General features: G+C 59.6%; 1 protein-coding gene across 9 annotated transcripts in view; it reads right to left on the bottom strand.

Moving 5' to 3' along the window:
• The window catches only part of TNS2 (tensin 2), a 49878-nt gene extending 28225 nt beyond the window's left edge, over positions 1-21653 (bottom strand). Inside the window, exons 1-2 of one of the 9 annotated variants that reach the window (XM_043506637.1) lie at positions 21468-21653; positions 76-187 (exon numbers count right to left, since the gene is read on the bottom strand). In XM_043506637.1, coding sequence (XP_043362572.1) covers positions 76-187; positions 21468-21563 — 208 coding nt within the window. In that variant the 5' untranslated portion in view covers positions 21564-21653. Of the gene's footprint in view, positions 1-75; positions 188-3500; positions 3677-3758; positions 3778-6464; positions 6598-7421; positions 7724-11789; positions 11953-21467 lie in introns of those variants that run through there. The other 8 variants (XM_038378891.2, XM_043506640.1, XM_043506638.1 and 5 more) reach the window with 8 other exon arrangements.
• Positions 21654-23658: the final 2005 nt, after the last annotated feature.

Below are 23658 nucleotides of genomic sequence, written 5' to 3'. Positions count from 1 at the left end.
GCGGGTTGCCAGGCTGGGATCTCTCGGACCACCCGCCCCAGCTCTGAGGAGGGTAAAAGTGGTGGGGGCTGGTACCTTGGCAGATGAGGCCCAGCGCCTCGATGGATTCCTTACACACCACACACGCTCGCTTCTTCTTCTTAAAGGCCTTCTCCTTGAAGCTGTGGGGCTCGGGCACCTTTTCTGGCTACGGAGGCAAACACAGGGCAGATTTGGTACAGGGGTCTCTAAAGAATGGGAGAGCAGTGTGTAGCGCCCGTGGGTACAGAGCCACGTCTAGCGCCCGTGGGTACGGAGCCAGGCATAGCACCCGTGGGTACAGAACTATGTCTAGCGCCCATGGGTATGGAGCCAGGCATAGCGCCCTTGAGTACGGAGCCATGTCTACCCCCGTGGGTATGGAGCCAGGCATAGCGCCCGTGGATACAGAGCCATATACAGTGCTCGTGGGTACGGAGCCACGCACAGTGCTTATGGGTACAGAGCCTCGTCTAGCGCTTGTGGGTACAGAGCCAGGCATAGCGCCCATGGGTATGGAGGCAAGCATAGCACCCGTGGGTACAAAGCCATGTCTAGCACCTGTGGGTACAGAGACACCTATAGCAACCGTGCTCAGAGAGCCCTGGATACAGCCCCACTCGTGGGCACAGCGCCACGTCCAGCACAGCCAGATACGGAGCCATGTGTAGCACCCACAGCTACCATGCCTTGAGCCCCACATGGCACCACAATTGCACCGGGGCTGGCATCGGGGCCTATGGCACCATGGATAATGGCCTCATGTGTCAGCCACAGTGCCAGGGGGAGCTTTTTTCACAGCAGGTAGCCAGCAGGGCCACCACACCACTCGCCACTTCTTATTGCTACAGTGACATGAGCTGAAGATTTGGATTATGGAAGCGCCTGGTGTCCCCAGCCAGGATCAGGGCCTCATTATGTCAGGCGCTGCACAGATCCCAGTTGAGATAGGGTACCTTTGTGTCAGGCGCTGTACAGACCCCACTGAGATCAGGGCCCCATTGTTTCTGTCAGGTGCTGCACAGACCCCAGCTGAGATCAGGGCTCCACTGTGCCGGGTGCTATAGAGACACACAGGGAGACAGCTCTCCAACCTTAATAGATAAAGGGGTGGGAGGGGAAACCGAGGCATGGAGAGAGGAAATGACTTGCCCAGGGTCACCCAACAGGGCAGTGCTGGCCCAGGGAGAGAAACCAGGTCTCTTGAGCGCTAGGTCAGTGCTTCAACCACTAGATCATGCTGCCTTTCTGGAGGAGATTTAAAGGAGAGAGCGACAGGGCATTGGACACCCACCTGCAGGGCATGCTCGGTCTCTACAGCCCACTCCATGCTCCAGTCCCTGGGCACAGCAGGCCCTACGCCCTGGGGCACTACTGCCAGATTTCTCTCTCCCAGCCCCCCAACCTGAGCGCCAATTAGGGCCAATGACTGTGTCAGCTCTGCCCAGAAGTCACCACGAGAGGGGCGGGAAATGTGTCCTGCCAGCTGCGGGGGGGAGGGGGGGGGCTTTCCCAACCGCCTCCCCCACACCGCAGGTTCCTCGCTGACCCCCATCCCCCTCCTGGCTTCCCAGCCCCACAGCGCAGCACCAATTAGCCAGAAACACAACAGCTGGCCGGCCGGAAACGCAGCCTCTCGAGGGGCCAGATTCCAGCCGTGCGGCCGGGGGGGCGGGGGGGGGGACATGAAATGCCATGGATTCCCCGCAGAGCCTCCTTCCCTGCCCCCACGCACCGGCCCGCTGCTGGGGAGGGCTCAGTTACACAGGGCCAAATTCCACTCTCCTGAGCCCACCACCGTGCCCAGCGAACGAGCAGGCTGCAGCCTAGTGGGACAGACACAGGGCTAGGAATCCTTTCTGCTAGTGCTAGACTGAGAACCAGGACGCCTCCGTGCCTCAGTTTCCCCTCCCATCCTTGATCTGTTCGGCCCAAGAGCTTTTTGGGAGCCGGACGGCCTGGATTTATGTCCATACATACAGCGCCTGGGGCAACGGGGCCCTCATTCTCAGCGCCTGCTGCAGTAACAGCAGTGACACCCCCGCCTTTGCAGCAGGGGATGGGTGGGTTCAGAAGGCAGCCCGAGTTAACAGGCCTCATTGGGGTTAGCCCTGAAAGCACTCAAACACTGGGACGGCCACAGCCCTGCTGGTGCCCCAGTGCTGCCCCCTAAGGGCAGGGGCTGTTTATTGCTGTTTTCAGAGCCCTGTCTCCCCCCCACCCCATTGCATGGTCTGGCCACGCTCCCCTTTGGGTTTTGTGTATGAAGGTGATGGGGCGGTGGGGGAGGGGTCTGAGACCCTCACCCCACCTTTAACCCAGCCCTGGAAGTGGCCACCGGTTCAGGACAGACACGGGATGGCCCCCAAAGGCCCTGCCATTTTTCTCTTCTCTCACATCACTCAGCGGACCCTGGAGCCAACTACCCCGCTGCACCCTGGTAGCCAAGCCACCCAATCCAGTGGCCACGCTCACTGAGCTGGGGACATGGGAACTGCAGCCGCCGTCCCGGGCCACTGGCACCGGCTGCCCAGGCTGGCAGGAGCCGCGCCCGACTGGTTCCAGCCAGGTTCCCCCCGCATCTGGTTAATGACGCCTGAAATCAGCCAGGCAGCCTCCTCCCCCTGCCCCCCCCCGATCTCCCCAGCAGGGCAGGAGGCTCCTGGGACATGTAGTTTGTCCCTGGGGAGGAAGGGAAGGGAAGGCTGAATGCGGCCCTGTGCCTGTATAAACCCCACTGAATGGGCCATTCACGCCGGCTGGGGCACGGCCGCCCGCGCTATAAATAGCCATGAATCGCCAGCTTTGTTGCCTGGTGCGAAAACAAGGATCTTTCTTAAAGGGCAGGATCGGGGGGTGGGCCCAGGGAGATGGGGGTGGGGCAAGGGCCACGGGCCCAGCGAGATGTGGAGAAAGCAGGCAAGGCCCAGTGAGATGGTGTGGGGGGGAGCGGTGGGGGGTAAACCCCTCTGTGCTAATAAGCCCCCTCCTCACTGTGAGCTGCATGCATGGCACAGGACCTGCCAGTCACCCCCGGGCAGGTACCCAACATAGAGTGGCCAGCCGAGCCTCTGGCTCCAGACAGGTGCTCGGAGGGGCTCAGATACGCCGGGGATGGGCACGGTACAAAACCAGACCGCGCGCTAGACAGGCACCGCTGGTGTGCATCCGGCTCGGCTCTAGCTTGGGCTGAGGGACACCCGTGTAGTCAGGTCGCTTAGCTGGAGTAGCCCGTCCCTCGTTCTCACTGCCCGGCCCCTTGTGCCATCAGCCGGGCAGCGTCTCACATACCCTTTGCCCAGCGGTGGGTGCTGGACGGGGCAGGATCAGAAACACCTGCCGGCCCGCACATGGCGCAGCCTTCACCCATGCTCCCCCACCAACCTTGAGCTCCACCAGCCTCCATCCCCGACCCCGGGCAGCGTAGGCCGTGGGCAGTGCCGCCCAGCCAGGCTGACCCTCAACGCACCAGCACCGCTTACCGGCATCCTGTTCAAGGCACACCGGCGTGGGGGCGGGCAGAGGGCAGTCCCACCCTGTGTCCTTTCCCTTCGGGGTGGGCTGCTCTCTGCCCAGGCTGGCGGTGAAATACAGCAGGGATCTGGCTTAGCTCTGGCTGCCTTTCGCAATCCTCGCCCATGGGGAGCTGCGACACAGCCAGCCCCCCCGCTCCCCCCCCGCCAGCCCTTCCCCGCTCCCAGCTGAGTCCAGGAACCGGGCGGGAGAACATGTTTACTTACTGGCTTGGGTCATGATGCTGCCTGCTGAGTGCCCGTGCCTCGGGCAGCGTACCAGCATCTCTGGGTCATACCCGCGGCTGGGCCCTCCTCACCGGGCCTGCAGGCCTCTGGGCATCACCCAGGGCATGGGAATACCCCATCCCATCCACATGCCCCAGGCTGGCCCCCACTTGCGGGCAGAGTTCAGTGCCCGGGGCCCGTTCACTGTGGTTTGGGGGGGGGTGTTGTGAGCCGAGAGAGAGGGAGGGATGGAGATAGGATGGGGCCAGGACCCAGATCCAGCCCCCACTCAACTCGGGGAAAGGGGAGATTCAGGCCTCCTCAGGCAGGGCCCTCCCTGCCTGGCAGCTGGCAGAGCAGTGAGGGAGAAGGGTTCCCTATAACATGAGAGGCACTTGCCCAAGCTGGCATCACTCCCTGGCCCTTCCCTGCTGTACCCCCCTTGCCCTGCCCTCGGTGGGGGGACAAGACATGCAGCAGCCAGGTGTGCTCAGCATCTCCTCCGGGGCAGCGCCCCTGTTAGTGCCACCCTAAGGGTGGATCAAAGGCAAAGGAGCCATGCTATGACCCTTGGGACGGGGGGAGTGTGTGTTCCCCCCTCCCTCAAGAGATTCACCCCCCCCAGGGAGCTGGCAGAGAATGGCTGCTCCTGATGCCCCATAGACAGTCTCTGCCCTGCCGCCCCTCTCTGGTTGCTCCTGGTGTCCGGTGGACAGGCAGGGGATGCCCTGCTGCACTCCTTAAGAGCGGGTGCCAATGCCCCCAGGCACCCATACCAGGCCACAGCAGAGACACCAGCCCTTGCATTTCAGTCTAGATATACACGGGATGGGAGGTTCCCCTTAAGCTGAGCTCCGTGTTCCCTGCTCAGGAAACACGCCCGTGCTCAGAGAATGGCTGGCAGGGAATGGGTAGGGAGGGTGCCCAGCCTTAAAATAGGCCCTGTCAAACTATCAATGTTAGAACGAGCCTCTCTTCCCCTGGGCCACGGATCAGGCCAGAACTGAATGGTCCAGAGAGACCCCCCCTCGCAGTCAATCTCTTTGCACTGGAGCCCAAAACCACACTGGTCAGTTTCACTCTCCTCCCAGCAGCATAGTCAGTTTCACTTCTTGGTTCCCATGTGGGGTTAGGTCCCCAGGAGGGAGGGAACCTGGGAACGTCTTGCCCGGAATCCGGGGATCTCGCTTCTCGTTTGGAAACCAATTCCACGAAAATTACCGGGTTGGTAAAACCCCCTGTGTGCACCAAGCCTCAGCCACGGTCCCCAGCCAGCCCGAGAATGTCCCTGTAATTCCCATCCCCCGGTGCCCGCGCCACCATCGCTGTCGCCCACACTGGTGCCAGAACTGCTCGTGAGAGTGTTTTATAATCCCCAAAGCGCCCAGGCTGGGAGGTATAAACGGTGGGTCTGTCTACACAGCAAAAGCGGGGGCCTGAGGCTAGCCTGCCCAAGTGTGCTGGAATCCAGCTGGCATGGGGAATCACAGCAGTGAAGCGAGCGCAGTGCCATGGGGGGAGGAAAGGGGGCAAACCTGGCTATGGGCTCAGCTCGCTAGCCCGCTGTGCAGCCTGGCAACACCCCCTGGCTAGGCTCTGGGCTGAGACCCAGCAAACTCATTTCACGCAGGGGCCCGCTGGATGGGGGCGGCCAGCGGGGGAAAGAGGCTTGAGGTTCCCCCAGTGAAGCTGGTCAGAAAATGCAGCCCCAGGAGGGGGCACATTGCCTCCAGATCAGCCCCCCAAATATTCCCTGAGAGGCAGGCGGGGTGGACGTGGGAGAGCCATGGGCATCGCCCAGCAAGGTGGCAGAGGGGAGGCCGGTGTGCTGTGATCTGCGTATCAGCCAGAGATGTGCAGGGCCAGGCCCCGGGAGCAGCACCCCGACCCTGGCTTTGGACCCACCAGCATGCAGAGGGGATCAGAGAAGCAGCCAAAGGGTCAGTGGTAGCTGCCAAGCTCCTCCCAAGCACCCTGACCACTTGCCTTTGCCAGGCTTGGCTTGGAGGGGTCAGCACAGGGACTTCGAGCTCTACAGGTCATTGGATGGGCCAGGAAAAACCTTCCCTCCCAGTGCCACCCAGTCCAGTGCCAGGCCCTGCCTGATTAACTCTTCCTTCCCAGTGCCAACCAGCGCCAATGCTGGGCCCTGCCTGGTTAACCCTTCTCTCCAAGTGCCAGCCAGTGCCAATGCCAGGCCCTGCCTGGTTAACCCTTTCCTCCCAGTGCCTTGCCAGTGCCAATGATGGGCCCTGCCTGGTTAACCCTTCCCTCTCAGTGCCAGCCAGTGCCGATGCCGGTCCCTGTCTGGTTAACCCTTCCCTCCCAGTGCCTTCCAGTGCCAATGACAGGCCCTGCCTGGTTAACCCTTCCCTCCCAGTGCCAGCCAGTGCCGATGCCGGTCCCTGTCTGGTTAACCCTTCCCTCCCAGTGCCTTCCAGTGCCAATGCCGGGCCCTGTCTGGTTAACCCTTCCCTCCCAGTGCCAGCCGGTGCCAGTGCCGGGCCCTGTCTGGTTAACCCTTCCCTCCCAGTGCCAGCCAGTGCCAATGCTGGGCCCTGTCTGGTTAACCCTTCCCTCCCAGTGCCTTCCAGTGCCAATGACAGGCCCTGTCTGGTTAACCCTTCCCTCCCAGTGCCACCCAGTGCCAGTGCCGGACCCTGCCTGGTTAACCCTTCCCACCCAATGTCCCTGCTGTACACACACCATCATCTCTGCTCATCACCTCCCGATACTGAAGGGCTGCGATCTGGCCCCGGGGACTAGCTGGAGCCTCCAGGCCGCGCTGTGCCAAGGGAAGCAGGGGCCCCCCCATTCCAGCCTCTCCTCCTGCTGCTCCAAGCCCGGAATGGCTCTGGCTGGGCCATGCTCCAGGACCCCGGCGATTAGCAGAGGCCTGGCGCCCTGACAGCCCCGTCACAAGGCCAGGTCCTCCCAGAAGCTATTTCTGAGTCAGCCGGACACGGACACGGGACCTTCGGATAGCCCCGGGACCTGCCCGTGGCCCCCCCACCCTCAACATCCTTCCTGCTGCATGGGTTGGGGACAGCGCCTCCCACTGGCTGGGGCTTGACCCCTTCCATCTCCATGTTACCCTGGTTACCAATGGAGGGTCGGACCCACAGGTGCACCCCATGGCTGACTGCCCTAGTTCCTATGAGAGGGGCTAGACCCCCCCACACCTGAACCCCATGTCTAATCCCCCCTGATCCTATGAGAGGGGCTTGAACCCTCAAGTGAACCCCACGTCTAACCCCCCTAGGTTCTCTGAGAGGGGCTAGACCCCCCCACACACACATGCACTCCATGTCTAATTCCCACATATCCTATGAGAGTGGCTTTATCCCCAAGTGCACCCCATGTCTAACCCTCCTAGATCCTATGAGAGGGGCTTGACCCCCAAGTCTAACCCCCCTAGATCCTTTGAGAGGGGCTTGACCCCCAAGTGCACCCCATGTCTAACCCCCCTAGATCCTATGAGAGGGGCTTGACCCCCAAGTGAGCCCTATGTTGCTGACATGCCCCCCCCAAACTCCCCTCACTGCAGAGGAGTTGATCCTTCTTTCCCCACTCCATCCCGCCCCCACCTTCCCTGGACTGGTGGGGCTGTCAGCTGAGTTGGGGGGTGGGAGGGTAAGGAGGGTGTGGGGGGGTCACTCCTACCCTGCTGGAGCCTGGCACCCGGGTGCTTTCTCGCCTTCCTAGCGCCCTCAGCAGCATCTCCACCGTGTCCCTAGGCTTCATAGCAGCCGGCGCGGTGCGGGGCCGGCCGGAGAGGCTGAGCCCCAGTCCCCCTCTTGGCTCAGAGCCCCGGGCCGGCCGGAGAGAGCGCCCGCCCGCGCCGATGCAGCGCCCTCCAGGGTGGCACCAAACGGCACGGTGGACTCAGCCCGTCCCAGCCACAGAGGTCTCGCTCCCCCGGCAGCCCAGCCCGGTCAGAGGCGGAGGGGGCCAGGGCGCGGGGGATAGGATGTGAGGCTGGAAACAATGAGCCAGAAGCCGGCCCAGGGGCTGGGATCAGGACGAAGGGACGAGCTGGTGTTTCCTGACTCACAATAGCCGCTTCCCTTCACGCTGAGGTCACGGCGAAGGCCACCGCGGGCGGGGCCCTGCCTGCCGGGACACGGCTGGGCCTGGCTCTGGCCCGGCGATCCCGCGCACCTCGGAGCCTGTCATCGGCGAGGCTCGGACGCGGCCCCGTGGGCCAGGCAGGGCTGAGCGCCGACGCACTTGTGACACCCATGAGGCTGCTGGCCCCTTCCCAGAGGCAGCCAGGAAATGCCTCGGGCGGCTCTTCTGGCCCCGGCTCCGGGCTTATCTTCAGCCGCGCAGGGTGTTCAGTGTCAGGCCTAGAGGGGTCGGCAACCCTCTGTCTGCCAGGACGGGCAGACCCCAAGCATGGACGGGAGCCCCCAGCCCTGAGCAGAGCTGATGGGCTCCGGGACAGCGGGATAGATGTACACACACAGGCATCAGATGTACAGGCACTGCCCCTCCCTCACCCAGACCCCCCAACACTCATGCACTGCCCCCTCCCACCCCGTGCAAGCCAGCAGGACTTTGCCGGGCACAGCCCCCTCCCCACCTTCTCTCACTCCCGCTCAAGGCAGCAGAGAGAGCCTGAGAGTCAGGGCCTGACACCTTCTCCCTCCCCACGCATAGGAATAATTCATTCCTGCCCCCTCCTCGCCCCGACAGATCCCCACCCTCCCATGCCAAGAGCTTCCAGCCCCACGAAGAGACCCTCCGGCATGAGGATTCGCACTGGGAGGCCTTCGCTGGAAGATGCCAGCTCAACTTTCACTTCTCCCTTCCACCCGAGAGAGGAACTCAGCCCCCTGGAAGGACACACCCGTGGGTGGATCATGGCGGGGCTCAAACCCGGGGCCGCTGGGTGTAAAAGTAGCCTGTCCTACTGCTGAGCTCACGGGACAGGTCTCCTAGCACTGAGGCTTGGCCCACTTGAGGAGCATGGCGCAGCCCTGCGAGAGTGGGGGGGGGGTCAAATCCCGAACACCCTGTTTTGTTTTCTCGCCCATTCCGTTGCCCCTCCAGGGATGCCTCCCTGGAGACGGTCCCCAGTTGCTCTCTGCCATCCTCCCCCTTCCCTGCTCCGCGCTTGTCCCCCTGCTCCGTCTCTCCGCTGTCTCTGCTCTTGGCCGGGGCCGCAGGCACCTTGGGAGGGTGCCAAGGGGCTGCCACTGGCGTCTTGTGACCCGCTAATTAAGTGGCCCCTGGCAAATTCCCGCCTCAGTTCCCTGCCGCCCTGGCCCTGGGTTAACTGCTCTGCCGGGGAGTGGAGCTCTCGTGCAGACCCAGGCTTCCCCTGCCCTGAGTTTCTCCAACGCTCCCCGTTCCCCAAGCACCTCAGGTCAGTCCTGCTGCCCGTCCCCTGGAGAATCCCCTGCACATGCCACACAAAGGGCTCCAGGGGCCTGCGGGACCCACCTGCGCTTTGAGACCAGCCTGCTCTAGGGGTCAGGGGACTGGCCTGCGGCTCAGGACAGCTGGGTTCCAGGCCCGGTTCTGCCTCTCCAGCTGGGTGACCTGGGGCAAGTCATGGCCCCTTTCTGTGCCTCAGTTTCCCCTCCCATCCTCAGGCTAGACTGTGAGCTCTCTAGGGCACCACTCTGGCTCCAACCAGGGGCCCACCTAATCTGCTCTGCTGCCTTCAACAGTGGCCCTGGCCACAGAGGAGGAAGGGGTGCGACACCCTGCAGTGGGTTATGCAATAACCTGCCCGCAGAAGAGCCAGGAATAGAACCCAGGAGTCCTGCTGGCCAATTTCCTGCTCTGATTACCTGGCATGCTAGAGCGAAGCAGCCTTGACTCCTCCCATGGTACCAACCCGGCACAAGTCACCTCGCTCCTCCCTGGTCTGCTGGCATCCCTTAAGCAGGCAGGCTCCTTGCTCCCCATGGCCCTGGGGGCAAGACAGCATCGAAACATACACCTGTTAAGCTTTGCCCTGAGGCCAAGAATGCACAGAGCCCAGGTGCGGGGGAGCACCATGATTTCAGGGTGCTGCAGCCATCTGGAGCACCCCACAGAACCATCCCTGTCCTCTTGTGTCTGAAGAGCTGAACTGGCTTTCCCAGGGCGAGAGGCTTTCCGGGGGGAAGACTCTTTCCACTTGCAGTCTCCCACTGAAGCCTGGAGGGGGTGTGGTTTTCAGTAGGGACCCCTGCAGCATCGTCCCCCACCCGCTCAGACTGGCTTCCAGCTCCTCCCAGCCCAGGGAAGTGATCTGCGGCCCTACTGCAGCTGCCCCTTTAAGATGCACCCACGTGGTTTCCAGACCTGGAAAACAGTTCTCTTTGCCTGCTTGTTCCTACTGGGAGCAGCCGTGGGGAGAGTGACTCAGCCCGGGGTTGGCCGGGGAACCAGCTGTCAAGTAGAGCAAAAGGAGGCAAATAGTGAGATCTGGCAAATCTTGAGTCCACATAACAACGGCCACACCGGGATCCAGCTAGCCTGGGATCCTGTCTTCCGACAGTGGCCAGGGCCAGATGCTTCAGAGGGGATGAACAGAATGGGCAACCATCAAGCGACCCTCCCCTGGTGCCCAGGAGGAGGTTTAGGGGCACCCAGAGCATGGGGGTTGTGTCCCTGAGCATCTTGGCTAATAGCCATTGGTGGACCTATCCTCCATCCGCATATCTCATTCTTTTGGGGCCCCACTTTTGGCCTTCATGACATCACCTGGCAATGAGTTCCACAGGTGGACGGTGCATGGGGTGAAGACCCAGGGAGGCAAAAGTCGGGCCTAAAGGTGTTTCCCCAGCTGGGTGTTTTTGCATACACGGAGCTGCACACCCTGGTGCGGAGGCCTGGCACGAGGGCTCACGCAGCACATTCACACTAGGGCTTGCAACTGGAGGTGGGGGGGGCGGCTTTCGTGCAAAATCACGCCGATCGATCCACCCGCCAGCGCCACCTCGCACACTCTCACACACATGCCCGGGGCATGCGGTGCCACGGCCCAGCTGTTCTGCGCCCTCAAACCCAGCAAGCCGTGGCGACGGAACGAACCACTCCGGACTAGATTTTCACACGCCCTCAGCTTCTGACCAGGCACCAAAACAAACCGCCAGCTCTGCAAAGAGGCGCAGTGTGCGGGGCACCGGCAAATCCAGCCCGGCCGCTGGCAAACCTGGCCCATCCTGGTCTGGGAGAGAGATGTCTGGGATCAAAGGCCTCCCTGGTGTAACAATGGAGTTGCATGTGCTTATGCCAGCGGTGAATTTGGACCGTTCCCTTTTAGGCTGAAGGGGCAGATTAGGCTGCACCAATAAAATAAACACAGAGGCCAGCTGGTTGGAGAGAGAGCGGAAGTGGCCACAAACCCCTACACCGCGGCCGGCAGGTTCAACCGCTAAATGATGCTGCCTTCTAATAAAACGGAAGCTCAGTTCTCCTCCTTGGCCCACATTCCAGTCTCAGACCGGTGTCAATCTAGAGTCACTCCATTCACATTGCTTTGCATTTACACTGGGGATAACAATGATCAGAATCTGGCAGTATGATAGGGAGGCAGTGTGGCCTAGTGAATACAGCACTGGGGCTCAGGAGAAAGAAAGAAAGAAAAAGAAAGCAAGAAAGCAAGCAAAGTAACAATGATTGCCCCAATCTCCAGCTCTCTAATGACAAGTCTGGGATCCGTTTCTCCCCCAGGAATCCCAGCACCCTGCAGACCTTCCATTGATTTAAACCGTATGCTAAGGACCAGCTGCTCGCATTGGACACACCCCTCCTCCCCCAGTAGAGAGGGCCAGGGGCTTCCCCCCCCGCACTCCCGCTCACTCAGGGAATGTCTAGACTCAGCTGTGGGGTGTGGCTTGCAGGGAGGAGAGGGTTTGCAGGGTCAGATCCAATGACCTGGTGGTCCCGTCCGGCCTTAAATCCTATGTCCCATTCCCAGGACCTGCACAGCGGCCTAGAGAACCAGCATCACTCCATCTTCCCTGCCCCATCGCCCCGTGACAGGGCTGACAGCTGCCCCGCCGGCCCAGGGCTCTGCCCGGTCCCTACCTTCATTCTGATCTTGCTGCCCAGCAGCTGGCTCGAGCATAGCCGTCTCCCCTTGGCCGAACACAGCGGTGTCTCTGTCTTATTCCAGCCGCCCCCAGCCACGATTTGGCTTAGGGGAAACTCCTGGGTCAGAGCGAGTCCTCCGGAATGCAGCCCCGGCTTCCCTTAACCCGGAGCAGCGGGGAGGAAAACACACCCTCTCCTCCCTCAGCCGCTTTTCCCAGCCCCCTTTCCCACCCTCCTTGCAGGGAGGCGAGCATACTGGCTTCCTGCCACAGAAATGAAATCATCTAAGGGTTGGGGGGGATTAGCCCCCGGACACAAACAGCCCAGCAGCCGCAGGGAGCGTTAATATAACGGCTCACACAGCTCAGCCCTGGGACCTCCCTTGCAAGGAGCAGAAAGCATTAATGTCAAGGGATCAATAGCTTGGCCTCTCAGCCCTCGGGAATCCTGGTGGCCTCCGAATTTGTAGGAGTCAGAGGTTGGGCAGAGTGGCTGGGCTGGGGCCAATGCAGGCTTGCCCCCCCCCCGTGCTTGGCACATGGCCCGTATACCTGGTCTGGGCCGGGTCCAAACATGGCCTAGGTCCTGTCCCGACCCCCACGGTTGGCCCCAAACAGCGCCTGAAGCCCCCTTGAAACCCGGCCGCTCCCCGGAGAGTCCGAGAACCGGGAACGTTTCCGACGCTCCCCTCGGCCTCACGTTTTCCTTTCATTCCATCCAGCTCCCTGGGGCCTCCCCCACAGGGCTGAGGACGCAGGTCTGGCCGGGGAGCAGGGGCAATGGGGCGTCTTCGCTGGACCAAGGGGCTAATGTTGGCTTGTTCCCTGCAGGGGAGATTTCATGAAATCTCTGTTCCAGTGGGGAGGCAAGAACCCCGTCCCCCTCGTGGCCCCAGTTAGGAGGCCGTACAGTAACGAAGGATGCGGTGGCCAGGCTATATAACAGATTTAGGACCTTTCTCCTTTACCCATTGTCACCTGCACAACAGGCTGAAGCCAGAGGCCCCTTGCGCTGGGTGTTGTATAGACAGCTCCTGCCCCAAAGAGCTCACCGTCCAAATGGGACGGGAGGGGAAACTCATAGACTCATAGATATTAAGGTCAGAAGGGACCATTCTGATCACCTAGTCTGACCTCCTGCACAATGCAGACCACAGAATCTCACCCACCCATTCCTGCAATAAACCTCTCACCTATGGCTGAGCTATTGAAGTCCTCAAATCATGGTTTAAAGACTTCAAGGTGCAGAGAATCCTCCAGCAAGTGACCCGTGCCCCATGCTACAGAGGAAGAGGAAAACCCCGCAGGGCCTCTGCCAATCTGCCCTGGAGAAAAATTCCTTCCCGACCCCAATATGGCGATCAGCTGAACCCTGAGCATGTGGGCAAGACTCACCAGCCGGATACCCAGGAAAGAATTCTCTGTAGTAACTCAGATCCCACCCACTCTAACATCCCATCACAGGCCATTGAGCCTATTTACCATGAATAGTTAAAGAATCAATTAATTGCCAAAATCATGTTATCCCATCAGACCTTCTCCTCCATAAACTTATTGAGTTTAATCTTGAAGCCAGATAGGTCTTTTGCCCCCACTGCTTCCCTTGGAAGGTTGTTCCAAAACTTCACTCCTCTGATGGTTAGAAACCTTCATCTAATTTCAAGTCTAAACTTCCTGATGGCCAGTTTATATCCATTTGTTCTTGTGTCCACATTGGTGCTGAGCTTAAATAATTCCTCTCCCTCTCTGGTATTTATCTCTCTGATATATTTATAGATAGCAATCATATCTCCCCTCAACCTTCTTTTAGTTAGGCTAAAGAAGCCAAACTCCTTGAATCTCCTTTCATAAGACAGGTTTTCCATTCCTCAGATCATCCTAGTAGCCCTTCTCTGTACCTGTTCCTTCTTAAATTCATCCTTCTTAAACATGGGAGACCAGAACTGCACACAGTATTCATCTGATGAAGTGAGCTGTAGCTCACAAAAGCTAATGCGCTAATAAATGTGTTAGTCTCTAAGGTGCCACAAGTCCTCCTGTTCTTTTTGTGGATACAGGCTAACACGGCTGCTACTCTGAAACAGTATTCCAGATGAGGTCTCACCAGTGCCTTGTATAACGGTACTAACACCTCCTTATCTCTACTGGAAATACCTCACCTGGTGCATCCCAAGACCGCATTAGCTTTTTTCACAGCCATATCACATTGGCGGCTCATAGTCATCCTGTGGTCAACCAATATTTCAAGGTCCTTCTCCTCCTCTGTTACTTCTAATTGATGCCTCCCCAGCTTATAACTAAAATTCTTGTTATTAATTCCTAAATGCATAACCTTACACTTCTCACTATTAAATTTCATCCTATTACTATTACTTCAGTTTACAAGGTCATCCAGATCCTCCTGTAGGATATCCCGGTCCTTCTCTGTATTGGCAATACCTTCCAGCTTTGTATCATCCGCAAACTTTATTAGCACACTCGCGCTTTTTGTGCTGTCAGTAATAAAAAGATTACTGAGGCACAGAGCAGTGGGAGGGATTTGCCCAAGTCACCGACCGAGCCAGAAATAGAACCCAGTGCTCTGCCCACTAGACCACACTGCTGCTTGGTCTAATATAGTTCTTAGCAAGGATGTCGCTGTGGTTGCCAGGACACCCAGGTGCTCCATTCTGCCCCCCCCTTTGAACACCCCTCAAGTTGGCATTCGAGCTGCACCCAGGCCCCGCTCTGCCTGTTGACTCCCAAATCTCGCCCTCCCCTCCCCAGAGACGCCGTCCCATCCCCAGGCCCGGCCTGACCCTGACTTGCTCTCCCGGGCGAAGGCAGGGCCCACAGCACTCAGGAGCCGGGCTTGGGAGGAACTCTGCCGGCTTCCTGTGACCTCCACGGCTTGGAACCAGCGGGCCCCAGCTCAGCCAAGGGGGACGGGAAGCCCAAGGGGTGGCCGTGGGTGGCTGGAGCAACAGAGGCTGATCGATGCTCACCAGGGCATCACCAAACAGTGGGTGCTCCCTGCAGCCCCCTCATCCCTTTGCTCCAGGTCTGTATAGCCACGGGGCCGCGGCGAGCCGGGGTATTACGCTGCATCATGCTTCCTCCAAGGTGGAATGAGGGAGGGTGTCAGGGGTGGGGGGGTGGATCTGGCCCCATTGCTCCCTCAGTGGGGCAGGACACCCCAGTGAAAGTCCAAAGGGAAGCAAATTCGGTGCCGTCATCCACCCCTGGGCTCTTTGCGCAGGTCACGGGGTGCCATCTTCTGGGCAGGCACCAAACTGCACGGGGGTGAGACGCAATGGGCAAAGGGGCTCCAATTTTATTGTTATTTGGATTATCGGCGCCCCACCCAATCTCGGCTCAAGACCCCAGTGCGCCAGGGGCTGTATAAATACAGCCCCTGCCCCAAAGAGCTGCCAGTCTACATACCGGCCTTTCTAACCAGGGGCTGCTACCTGGGAGAGGGTGTGAAACAAACCCCGTCTGGTTCTGCCATGCTGAACCCAGCCAAAGGCTAAAGGTGAATGAACAGCATCAGAGCACAGCAGCTGTTTGTGTCTCACAAGGTTTGATGATTAGAGCAGTGGGTGGGGGATCAGGACGCCTGGGTTCTATTCCTGACTCTGAGAGGGCAGCGGGGTCTAGTGATTGGAGCTGGGGGCTGGGAGTCAGGACTCCTGGGTTCTCATCCCAGCTCGAGGAGGGGAGCGGGGTCTAGTGATTAGAGCAGGGAGCTGGAAGTCAGGACTCCTGGATTCTCGTCCCAGCTCGAGGAGGGGAGTTGGGCCTAGTGATTGAAGTGGGGGACGTTGGAAGCTCAGGATTCTGAAGCTCTGCAAATGCCTCACTGTGTGACCTTGGCCAGATCCTTTCCCAGCTTGGGCCTTAGCGTCCACCCCTCCCTAAGGTGTGGCAGGGCTTCCCATTTGCAAAGCGCTTAGAGATCGGTGGCGGGAACCAGAGGCTGCCCGCCTGCGATTCAGGATGCCACGTCTTCGGAAGGTGCCCTGGCGCACAGAGATGTGTGCAACAGCCGAGCAGAGGGGAAGACAGTGTGGCGCAGTTGGCAGGGTGCTGGAGTAGAACGGAGGAGACTTGGGCGCTGGGCTCGGGTCTGCCACAGCCCCAGAGCATGACCTTGGGCAAGGCCCTGCCTCGCTTTGTGCCTCAGTTTCCACACTTGCCAGCTGGGGCTGTGCAGCCTCCGGTACACCAGGGTCCCGGTCTCTGTTGTGCTGCTGTGATCAAGCAGGGCCTGTTGCCAGTTCAGGGGGATTTTTGAACATATTTATTATCTTGGCAGCAGCTCCCTTGGGGCTAAATATCAGAGGAAAGGAAATGTGGGGGAGGGAATTGGCTGCCTAGCCAGCCTCCTTCATGGGCTCATCACAGGCAATTAGCCCTGCCATGGCCAACCCCCTCTCTGAGCAGGGCTTGGCTGAGCCGCCTGCATCCGGTGTCCTGGCCACTGTCACTCCATCACGCCAGGGTAACGCTCTTGCTTCGAGGAGGGGAAGGCTGTTATCAGAGCTGGAGCAGGGCCAGCCTTTCTGCGCTGGCTGCTGGGATTCTGGCCTGGATCCAGCTTCCCCAGGGCCCGGGGGGGGGGGGGTTAGGAGCCATGCCCAGGGGGCTGCAGGGCCTGAGAGCAGCGTATGGGCTCCTGGGATTGAGTCTGGCTTAGGCGGGGGTTTCCCCCCCATCTCCCCATTCATGTTCCCAGCTGGGGGAGTGCAGACAGAGACAGATCCATGCCCAGGGCACAGCTCCCTGGCAGCCCAGTGCCCTGAGTCTGTTCTGCAGGCTGGAAACACTGGAGAGGGGGGGACATCATGAGATGAGTTTGCTGGGTCTCAGTTGGGCCCTAACTGGCCCACTGGGGTTTAGGGGTATGGTGGTGGGTACAGGCTGGGGACCCCCCACCCGACTCATTCTCCAACTGGGGGGGAGGGTCTCTGCTCTTCCTTGGGCCTAGACGCTGCCCTTTATGCCAGCTGGGCACACAGGGGGCAGAGCTAGATGAGGGGCTTGTGGATAGAGAGAGGAGGGTTCGCGGCAGCTTGGCTGGCTGGGATGAGGACAGTCCTGGGCTGATCCCAAGGTGAAATACTGGAGGGGAAAAGCTCTAACCCCTCCCGCCCTGGCCACTGTAACCGGCCCCAGGCCCCTCGGTGAAGGAGCCAGCCAGGCCCACCGGTCCCAGTATCCGCAATGGGTGCAACCTGACCCAGAGGCTGGGCTAGCACGATGCCCCTGGATCTGCCTGCTGGGCCCTTGACCCCGGGAAGCAGTTGCTAGCCAGTCTCCTCTCTGCTCTCTATATGGAGAGTCTGGGGGCAGCTGGGCAGCTGGGACCAGTAACCTGAGCAGGGGGGGTCCTGGCTTTGCCAGGCGCATGGCCCGGCTCCAGGATGTTCTGGCAGTGCCAGGCCAGAGCAACGGGGTTGTCAGAGCAGTCGCTGTGCCCGGCCTGGCTCACTGCAGGGTGGGCACCGGCGCCTGGCCGGGTTTACCTCCAGGCATACGCTTCCATGTGGGACTGGCAGGAGCTGGGAATGGAGCAGGGGGGCTGTGAGTGGAAATGGGGCAGGGGCTGGGGCATTGGGAGCCATGGGGAGATGATAGGGGCAGGGTGATGCTTGGGAACAAGCTGGGGCTGGGAGGGGAAGGGTTCGGATGGGAGTGGGAGGGCCTGGGGGTGGGCAGGACAGGGCCTGGGATGGAGAGTGGAGTGGAGTCTAGGGGTAGGGGGTGGGCACGGGCTGGGGACCCCCCCCCGTTCTTCAGCTGTGAGGGGTCTCTGCTATCCCTGGGGCCCAGACTCTGTCTGTCCCCCTTCAGAGGCTGCCTCGCCCACCCCGGGGGCCGTACGGGGGAGCCCCCGGGGCCTCCAGCCAGTCACCCCTTCGTCAGTACAGCCTCTGCCCCCCACCCACACTCTGTCTTTCTCCTCCTCCATGGCAATGTCTGGGGTGGAAAATCCCGACCCCCCCCCCCCAAAACCTCCCTGATTGCCTCGCAGCCTTGGGGGTCTGGCTGGGCTGGGTGGGGAGGTGCAGCTGAGCTTGTGTCCAGCCCACAGTGTAGGCTCCCCCCCACCCCCAGCCCCTCAGTTCCCATGGGGGCAAGGAGAGGTTAAGTCTCCGGGTTGGAACCAACTGGGGCTCAGCATTAACCCTTCAACAGACACAGCTCCCCACCACGGCCCTACAGAGACCCTGGTTGTAGGCAAGGGACAGGGGCTCAGCTGGGCTCGAGATAATTTGTTATGGACGCTGCTGGGCCTAGCTGCCTTGCGTGAAGTCCTGGCTTGGACTTAGCGCATGTGCCACTGCACACAGGAGCTGGGCCTATACATCCCTCTACCCCCGAAGCAGTTTCCTCCCTCAAGCCTCCTTCCGCCCTCCGGCCGGACATGCTGGCTCCGAGAAGCATGACACCAGCAGCTCGTTCTCGGAAGACACGGGGGATGCTGCTTTGCATGGAGAGCCTCTTGCAGCTGAGGATCTCTATGTCTTTGCGGGGGGTGGGAAGGAGGGGAGCGCAAAGAGAATTACTCTCCATTTTTTCAGAGGGGGAAACTGAGGCACGGAGCGGCAAAGTGACTTGCCCACAGTCACTGGCAAAGCCAGGTGGAGAACCAGGGTCTCCTGAGTCCCAGCCCAGGCCTCTATCCACTAGGCTTCTGAAAAATCTCTCTTTTCCCCTGTCCGGGCCTCAGTTTCACCCTCTCTAAATGGGCTAATAGATTGTGAAGATAAAATCCATTCATGATTGTAAAATGCCCAGATGCTGTGCTGATGGGCCCATGGAAAGCACCTAGCCAGCCAGCCTTACCCTACAACTGCTGCAACATCTGTGAGATCTTTTTCCCTGGCAGCTCCCGCCTCGTGCCCCTGCCTGTCAGCTAGACAAAGTCTGCTGGGCGATGAAATCAAATGACCAGGGACTACGCCACGGTAACAGGACTTTGGGAGACCTCACCTGGGTTTGACGCACACACCCCAGGCTGCTCCCAAAATCCATGTCTAGACTGGGGATTAGCCCCAATTCAGACAGTGGCCAGCAGCAGCATGGGCAGGCGGTATGGTTGGGCACCAGCCATCAACGTGGGCAACCCAGGTTCCATTCCCCGCTCTGCTGCAGACTTCTTGTGTGCCCTTAGGCAAGCCATTTTGCCATGCCGTGCCTCAGTTTCCCCCTTGGGGCAATGGGGCTAATAGTACTGCCCCGCCTTATGGCATGTGGAGGGCTCTGCTGCAGGAAGTGCTGAGTCAGGGACAGGGTGTGACAGATCCCCACGCAGACCAAGCTGCGGCTTGCCCTGGTGCAGCTAACCCCGTGCAGCTGGTGAGATCCATTGTCTGCTGCGTAGGTTCCTGGCCTCTGAGCGCTGAGTCCCAGTATAAACAAGGCCTTTGAAATTCTCCTGCAAACTTTGACTCTGCAAAGCCACTCCCCGCTGATCAGGTCGGCCTGCTCCCTGGGCATCCGAGCCGCTGCTTGTACTCCCACAAGCCCCACTGTCCTGCCCTCCAGCTCCCCGCAATGGGAGAACAAGCTGCTGGTAGCGATTTGTATGGCAGTAGCCCCTTTGGGGCCCCAGGGACAAGATCAGGGCCCCACAGACACAGTCCCTGCCCCCCAGGGTAGCAAAGGGGAAGACACCGCAAGCAATTCGTCTGACATCACCCAGCGAGCCAGTGGCAGCTCTGGGAACAGGGTCTCCCTAGCCTTCTGCCCCACATCACAGAGCTCATGTCAAGGACTTAAGAGGGTGGGTGCAGAGTAGGCAGGGAAGGGCTGTTTTCCCCTTGTGCATCCATTTCTGCCCAGTCATTAAAGGGTTGTGACTTCATTAAAACCCCGGGCAGCTGCTGTTTCTATTGGCTGAGAAGAGATGAAATGACACATTGTTGCAACTCGTGTTCCACCCAGCAGCCGTGCTAAGGCTCGTGACATTTTTAGCTCTACTGAGGGATCTCCTGTCCGTATACCCAAGGCTCCGTGATCCGTTTGCAGACTGCACATCTAGTCAATAACTTTCTGAGTAAAACAAAGCAACGATCACTCGCGATTTGCATGACGCTCAACAGAGATTACAGCCCCCTGGCCCACGAGGCAGTGCCTGCCCCAAAGAGCTTACCATCCAAGCAGACACAGAGGGGAAACTGAGGCAATCAGAGCAGGGAAGCGACTCATCTAATATCAGGGGCGAAGCTCGGAAGAGAACCCAGAGGGTTTTGACTCCCAGGGCAAGACTCTAGCCAATATATCACACCGCCTTTGCTAGACCATGCTGCTTCCCCGTCATCTCCAGGGGCAGTTCTGGCCCATTGAGTCCATCAGCTGGTCCCGCTGAATTACAATAGCTTCCTGCCAGCAGAGGAGATTCCTAGGAGCTACTTGTTCCACCAGCCCTGGAGTCCCCACTTCTCTCCACGCTCCCTCTCCTAGCCCCTCCATCAGCGATACCTGACACATCCCCCCCGCCCCACATCGTGAATTAGACTTTTGTGAGGATCCCCGACTGGATCTCCCCCATGTGCCCTCAGCTCCCCTTGCTCCGGCCAAACATACACACATGTGCAAAATCCCCTCAAATCAGGTTTTAACCTCAAAAAATGCAAAGAACGCCCTCCGAATCAGAGGGTGCCAAGAAGGCCAGAGAAAGAGGCTTGGAGAAAGGAAAAGCGAGAGTTCCCAGCCTGGGGAGGAATTAAAATATGCAGGCGGGGAACACAAACCCTGGGTAGGCCCCGTGCCTGGGGAACATGCAAAGAGCACAGAAAGGGGCTTTATTTTCCCAGCTGGAAAAGTCCCCGGTTCAGCAACTCTCTCCCTGACGCAGCTTGGTGCTTAAACCTATCATGTCGGGTGCAACGGGGAGCCCCGACAAAGCTGCCTCCTTGCTACGGCGGCCATTGCACGGTCCGGGGGAGGGGTGGCTCAAACCCCTCTGGCAGCCCAGGAGGCTGGAGGAAAGCAAGGTCCTCTCCTCTTGGAACACACTTAGCACTTCTTGTCCTCCGAACATTTGCCAGAGCATCCTTCCATCCTAATTTGCCTGCGGAACTCACCGCCTCATGATAGGGCTGGGAATTTAGGGTTTAAAAAAAAGGATTGGCTGTTTGTGGGGGAACATTGGTTGGTATTTGTTATTAGCAAGGATGTAAATCCAGGGATTTAATTCAGGGCACATGCCAGTCCCATGGGGTCAGGAAGGCTCTTCCCTGGTGCAATGTTTATTGCATAATTGTCCATAATGGGGAGTGCTGCCCCTACCTTTGAATCAGCCAGTGCTGGCCACAGGACTGGCTGGGCCCTGCTCTGCTCCATTACGACAATCCCTGTGTCCCCTTTCCTCAGGAGCTGTTGGATGGGGGTTTCTGAGCTGGGACCCTCACTGTGCAGACGGGGGGCCAGGCACCGTGAGGGGAAGTGACTCATGTTGGGAATCAGAGGCCCATCTGGGGAGTTCCCGGCTCCTGTTTCCCCTGTTTAACCCCCTAGATTGCGTCACCTTTTGCAAAACGACGGCTCCCATCCTCTGACGGTGAACCCCTCGCAGCCACACACACTTCTGCACCCCCCTCCCCCCTGCAGCTGTTGGTCACATGATCTGACCCTTCCCTCCTTCCCTCCCCTCCCCCTTGATGCGCAGATTTCGGAAACACACCTTGGTCAGTTGCATTCTTGTTCTCCTGCCTTTGCTCCCCCGGGGTGGCTGACAGCAGCTGTGTCCCCAGCACTCGGAGCCACTACCCCAGCCCATGAGGTCCCCACCGCTCCCTCCAGCTTTTGCTCAGTCTACGCTGCTGTTTTCTTCCTCTGGCTCTTTGAAACTGACTTGAAAACTCCACCTCCTGCCCTGCTCCCCCCTGCTCTGACACACAGTCTCTTAATATTATTCCGTCTGGTGCCAAAGCAAAGTCAGCCGTGCCAGGGTGAGCTGCGATCTGACGCCACTGGGGTCTGTCAACAGGTGGAGACAGAAGATCTCCAGGATGCAACCAGGCCAGGAGCTGATGGGGAAGGGGGCTTAACCTTTGGGGCTAATGATGTGCATGCAGGGGTCGGGGGGGGGGGATAGATTTTAAGGGTGAAGGGATCCTCGTTCCAGTGCATGATTCCAAGCAGTGGAAGTGGCTAATTGGAAACAGATTCCTGCTCTGAAAGCCCTCCAGAGCAAATAGATATATGTGCTGTATATATATATATGCGTGTCTATGTGTGTGTCTATTTCCTTCCAGCCTTCCGGCTCTGGGGTTGCAGACCCTCGGCCCAGTTCATAAGAGGAGGATTGACTTTGCTTCCCACTCACCCACCCCTTCCCGTCTCTCCCAGGCCCTCTGCATGGCCAAGAATCAGATCAGATAAGGAGAGAAATGGAGGAACAAGGCATCTGCCCCACCCCTGTGCCACCACACAAGCTGCGCGGATGGAGGTCTGGGAGAGCCGGCGGCAGGGGGGCTAGAGGCAGTCCCCTGTTTAGAGCCCCCCCCCCAGGTTGTAGGGGTGGGTAGTGGCCTCTGCTGGCCATAGTGCTCGTTAATTAACTGATAATGATGCCAAGGGCTTGATGGAGCTTTCCACCCACAGGGGTTAGCGGAGGGGAGGGGACTTGTCTGAGGCCTCCTGGCGACAGAGCCTGGCCTAGAACCCAGTAGTCCTGGCCTGGCGTGTGGAAGTGCGCTGTGCCTGGAGGGTGGGGCACTGGAGCAGCTCTACAGGGATGGAGCCAGGGCTGGGATGAAGGTGGATTTAGTCTCTTGCATGCGGAAGGCGTGGGCTGGGGTCGGGGGCCGTGTCCCAGCAGCACCACAGTTGCAGCTCGCGGGGTCCCGGCTTCCCCGCCCCGTCCCTAGGGGTCAGCGGGTCAGAACCGTTGCCCCGCCGTGAGGGACCAGTGTCGACACGGAGCATCCCAGAGCAGGCAGGCGACAAATTCCTTCCTGCTGCCGGGAGGAAGCTGAGTCCCACTAGATAGCGCAGCTGGGGGCTGGGTTATGTCCAGGAAGCAGAGGGGCGGGGAGACGGGCTGGAGGGGACGTGCGTGGCTCTAGGCAGTGGCCTCATGGCTGAGGCTCTAGATCAGTGATCACGAGATGTGTGGGCTACTCCTTGCCCTGATGGGGCAAGTCACTCACTTCTCTCCCACCCTGTATCTGTCTTGCTTGGTCAGACTGCGAGCCCTCTGTGTCTGTGCAGAGCCGGGCACAAGAGAGCCCTGATCTCGGTGCCTCTGGGTGCTCCCATGATCAAAGAGCTTCAACTGGCACTGGGCAGAGGATGGGGGTCCGGCGATCATTCCCAGGACTGAACCGGGAGCACTGCCCAGGGAGCAGACTGCTGGAATGGCAGAGCCCTCTGGAAAAGATATTCGAGGGCAAGATGGGCCCGTTTTGCAACCAGATCCTTTCGGTAAGATCTGCCGGTGTTTTCAGCCGCTTTGCTCGGGGCCATGCCCGTTTGCAAGCCCAACCGTGGCAGCTCCTGTGTGTAGCAGGGTCCATGCCCTGGCCAGGATCCTGATGCCTGGCTTTGGAGTACTGCAGGATCCTCATCTCAACCCTCCACGGGGGGGGGGGGGAGGGTTACGCTCCCAGCGCCAAGCCCCCTCTGGCCCCAGGGCGTGCCACTCCAGATGGAATCAATGGGTGAGCCTAGGCAGGCACAGTGGCAATGAGTCACTGCAGCAACATCTGCCGACAGCAGCAGCACATCTGGCCCTAGACCCTACGTTCACTCTGATCCCCCGAACTCCCAGCCCAGGCACCCGACGGCCTCAGCTACCTCTCAGCGACTTCTCTGGGACCCCTTTTCCCTGGGTTTCCTTTCCCAGCTGATCCCTAACTCTGAAACCATCA

Source organism: Dermochelys coriacea, chromosome 20, assembly GCF_009764565.3.
Source record: "Dermochelys coriacea isolate rDerCor1 chromosome 20, rDerCor1.pri.v4, whole genome shotgun sequence".
Lineage (NCBI taxonomy): Eukaryota > Metazoa > Chordata > Testudines > Dermochelyidae > Dermochelys > Dermochelys coriacea.
Note: the sequence above shows the minus strand (reverse complement) of the source record. Positions and strands in the feature narration are given on the sequence as shown.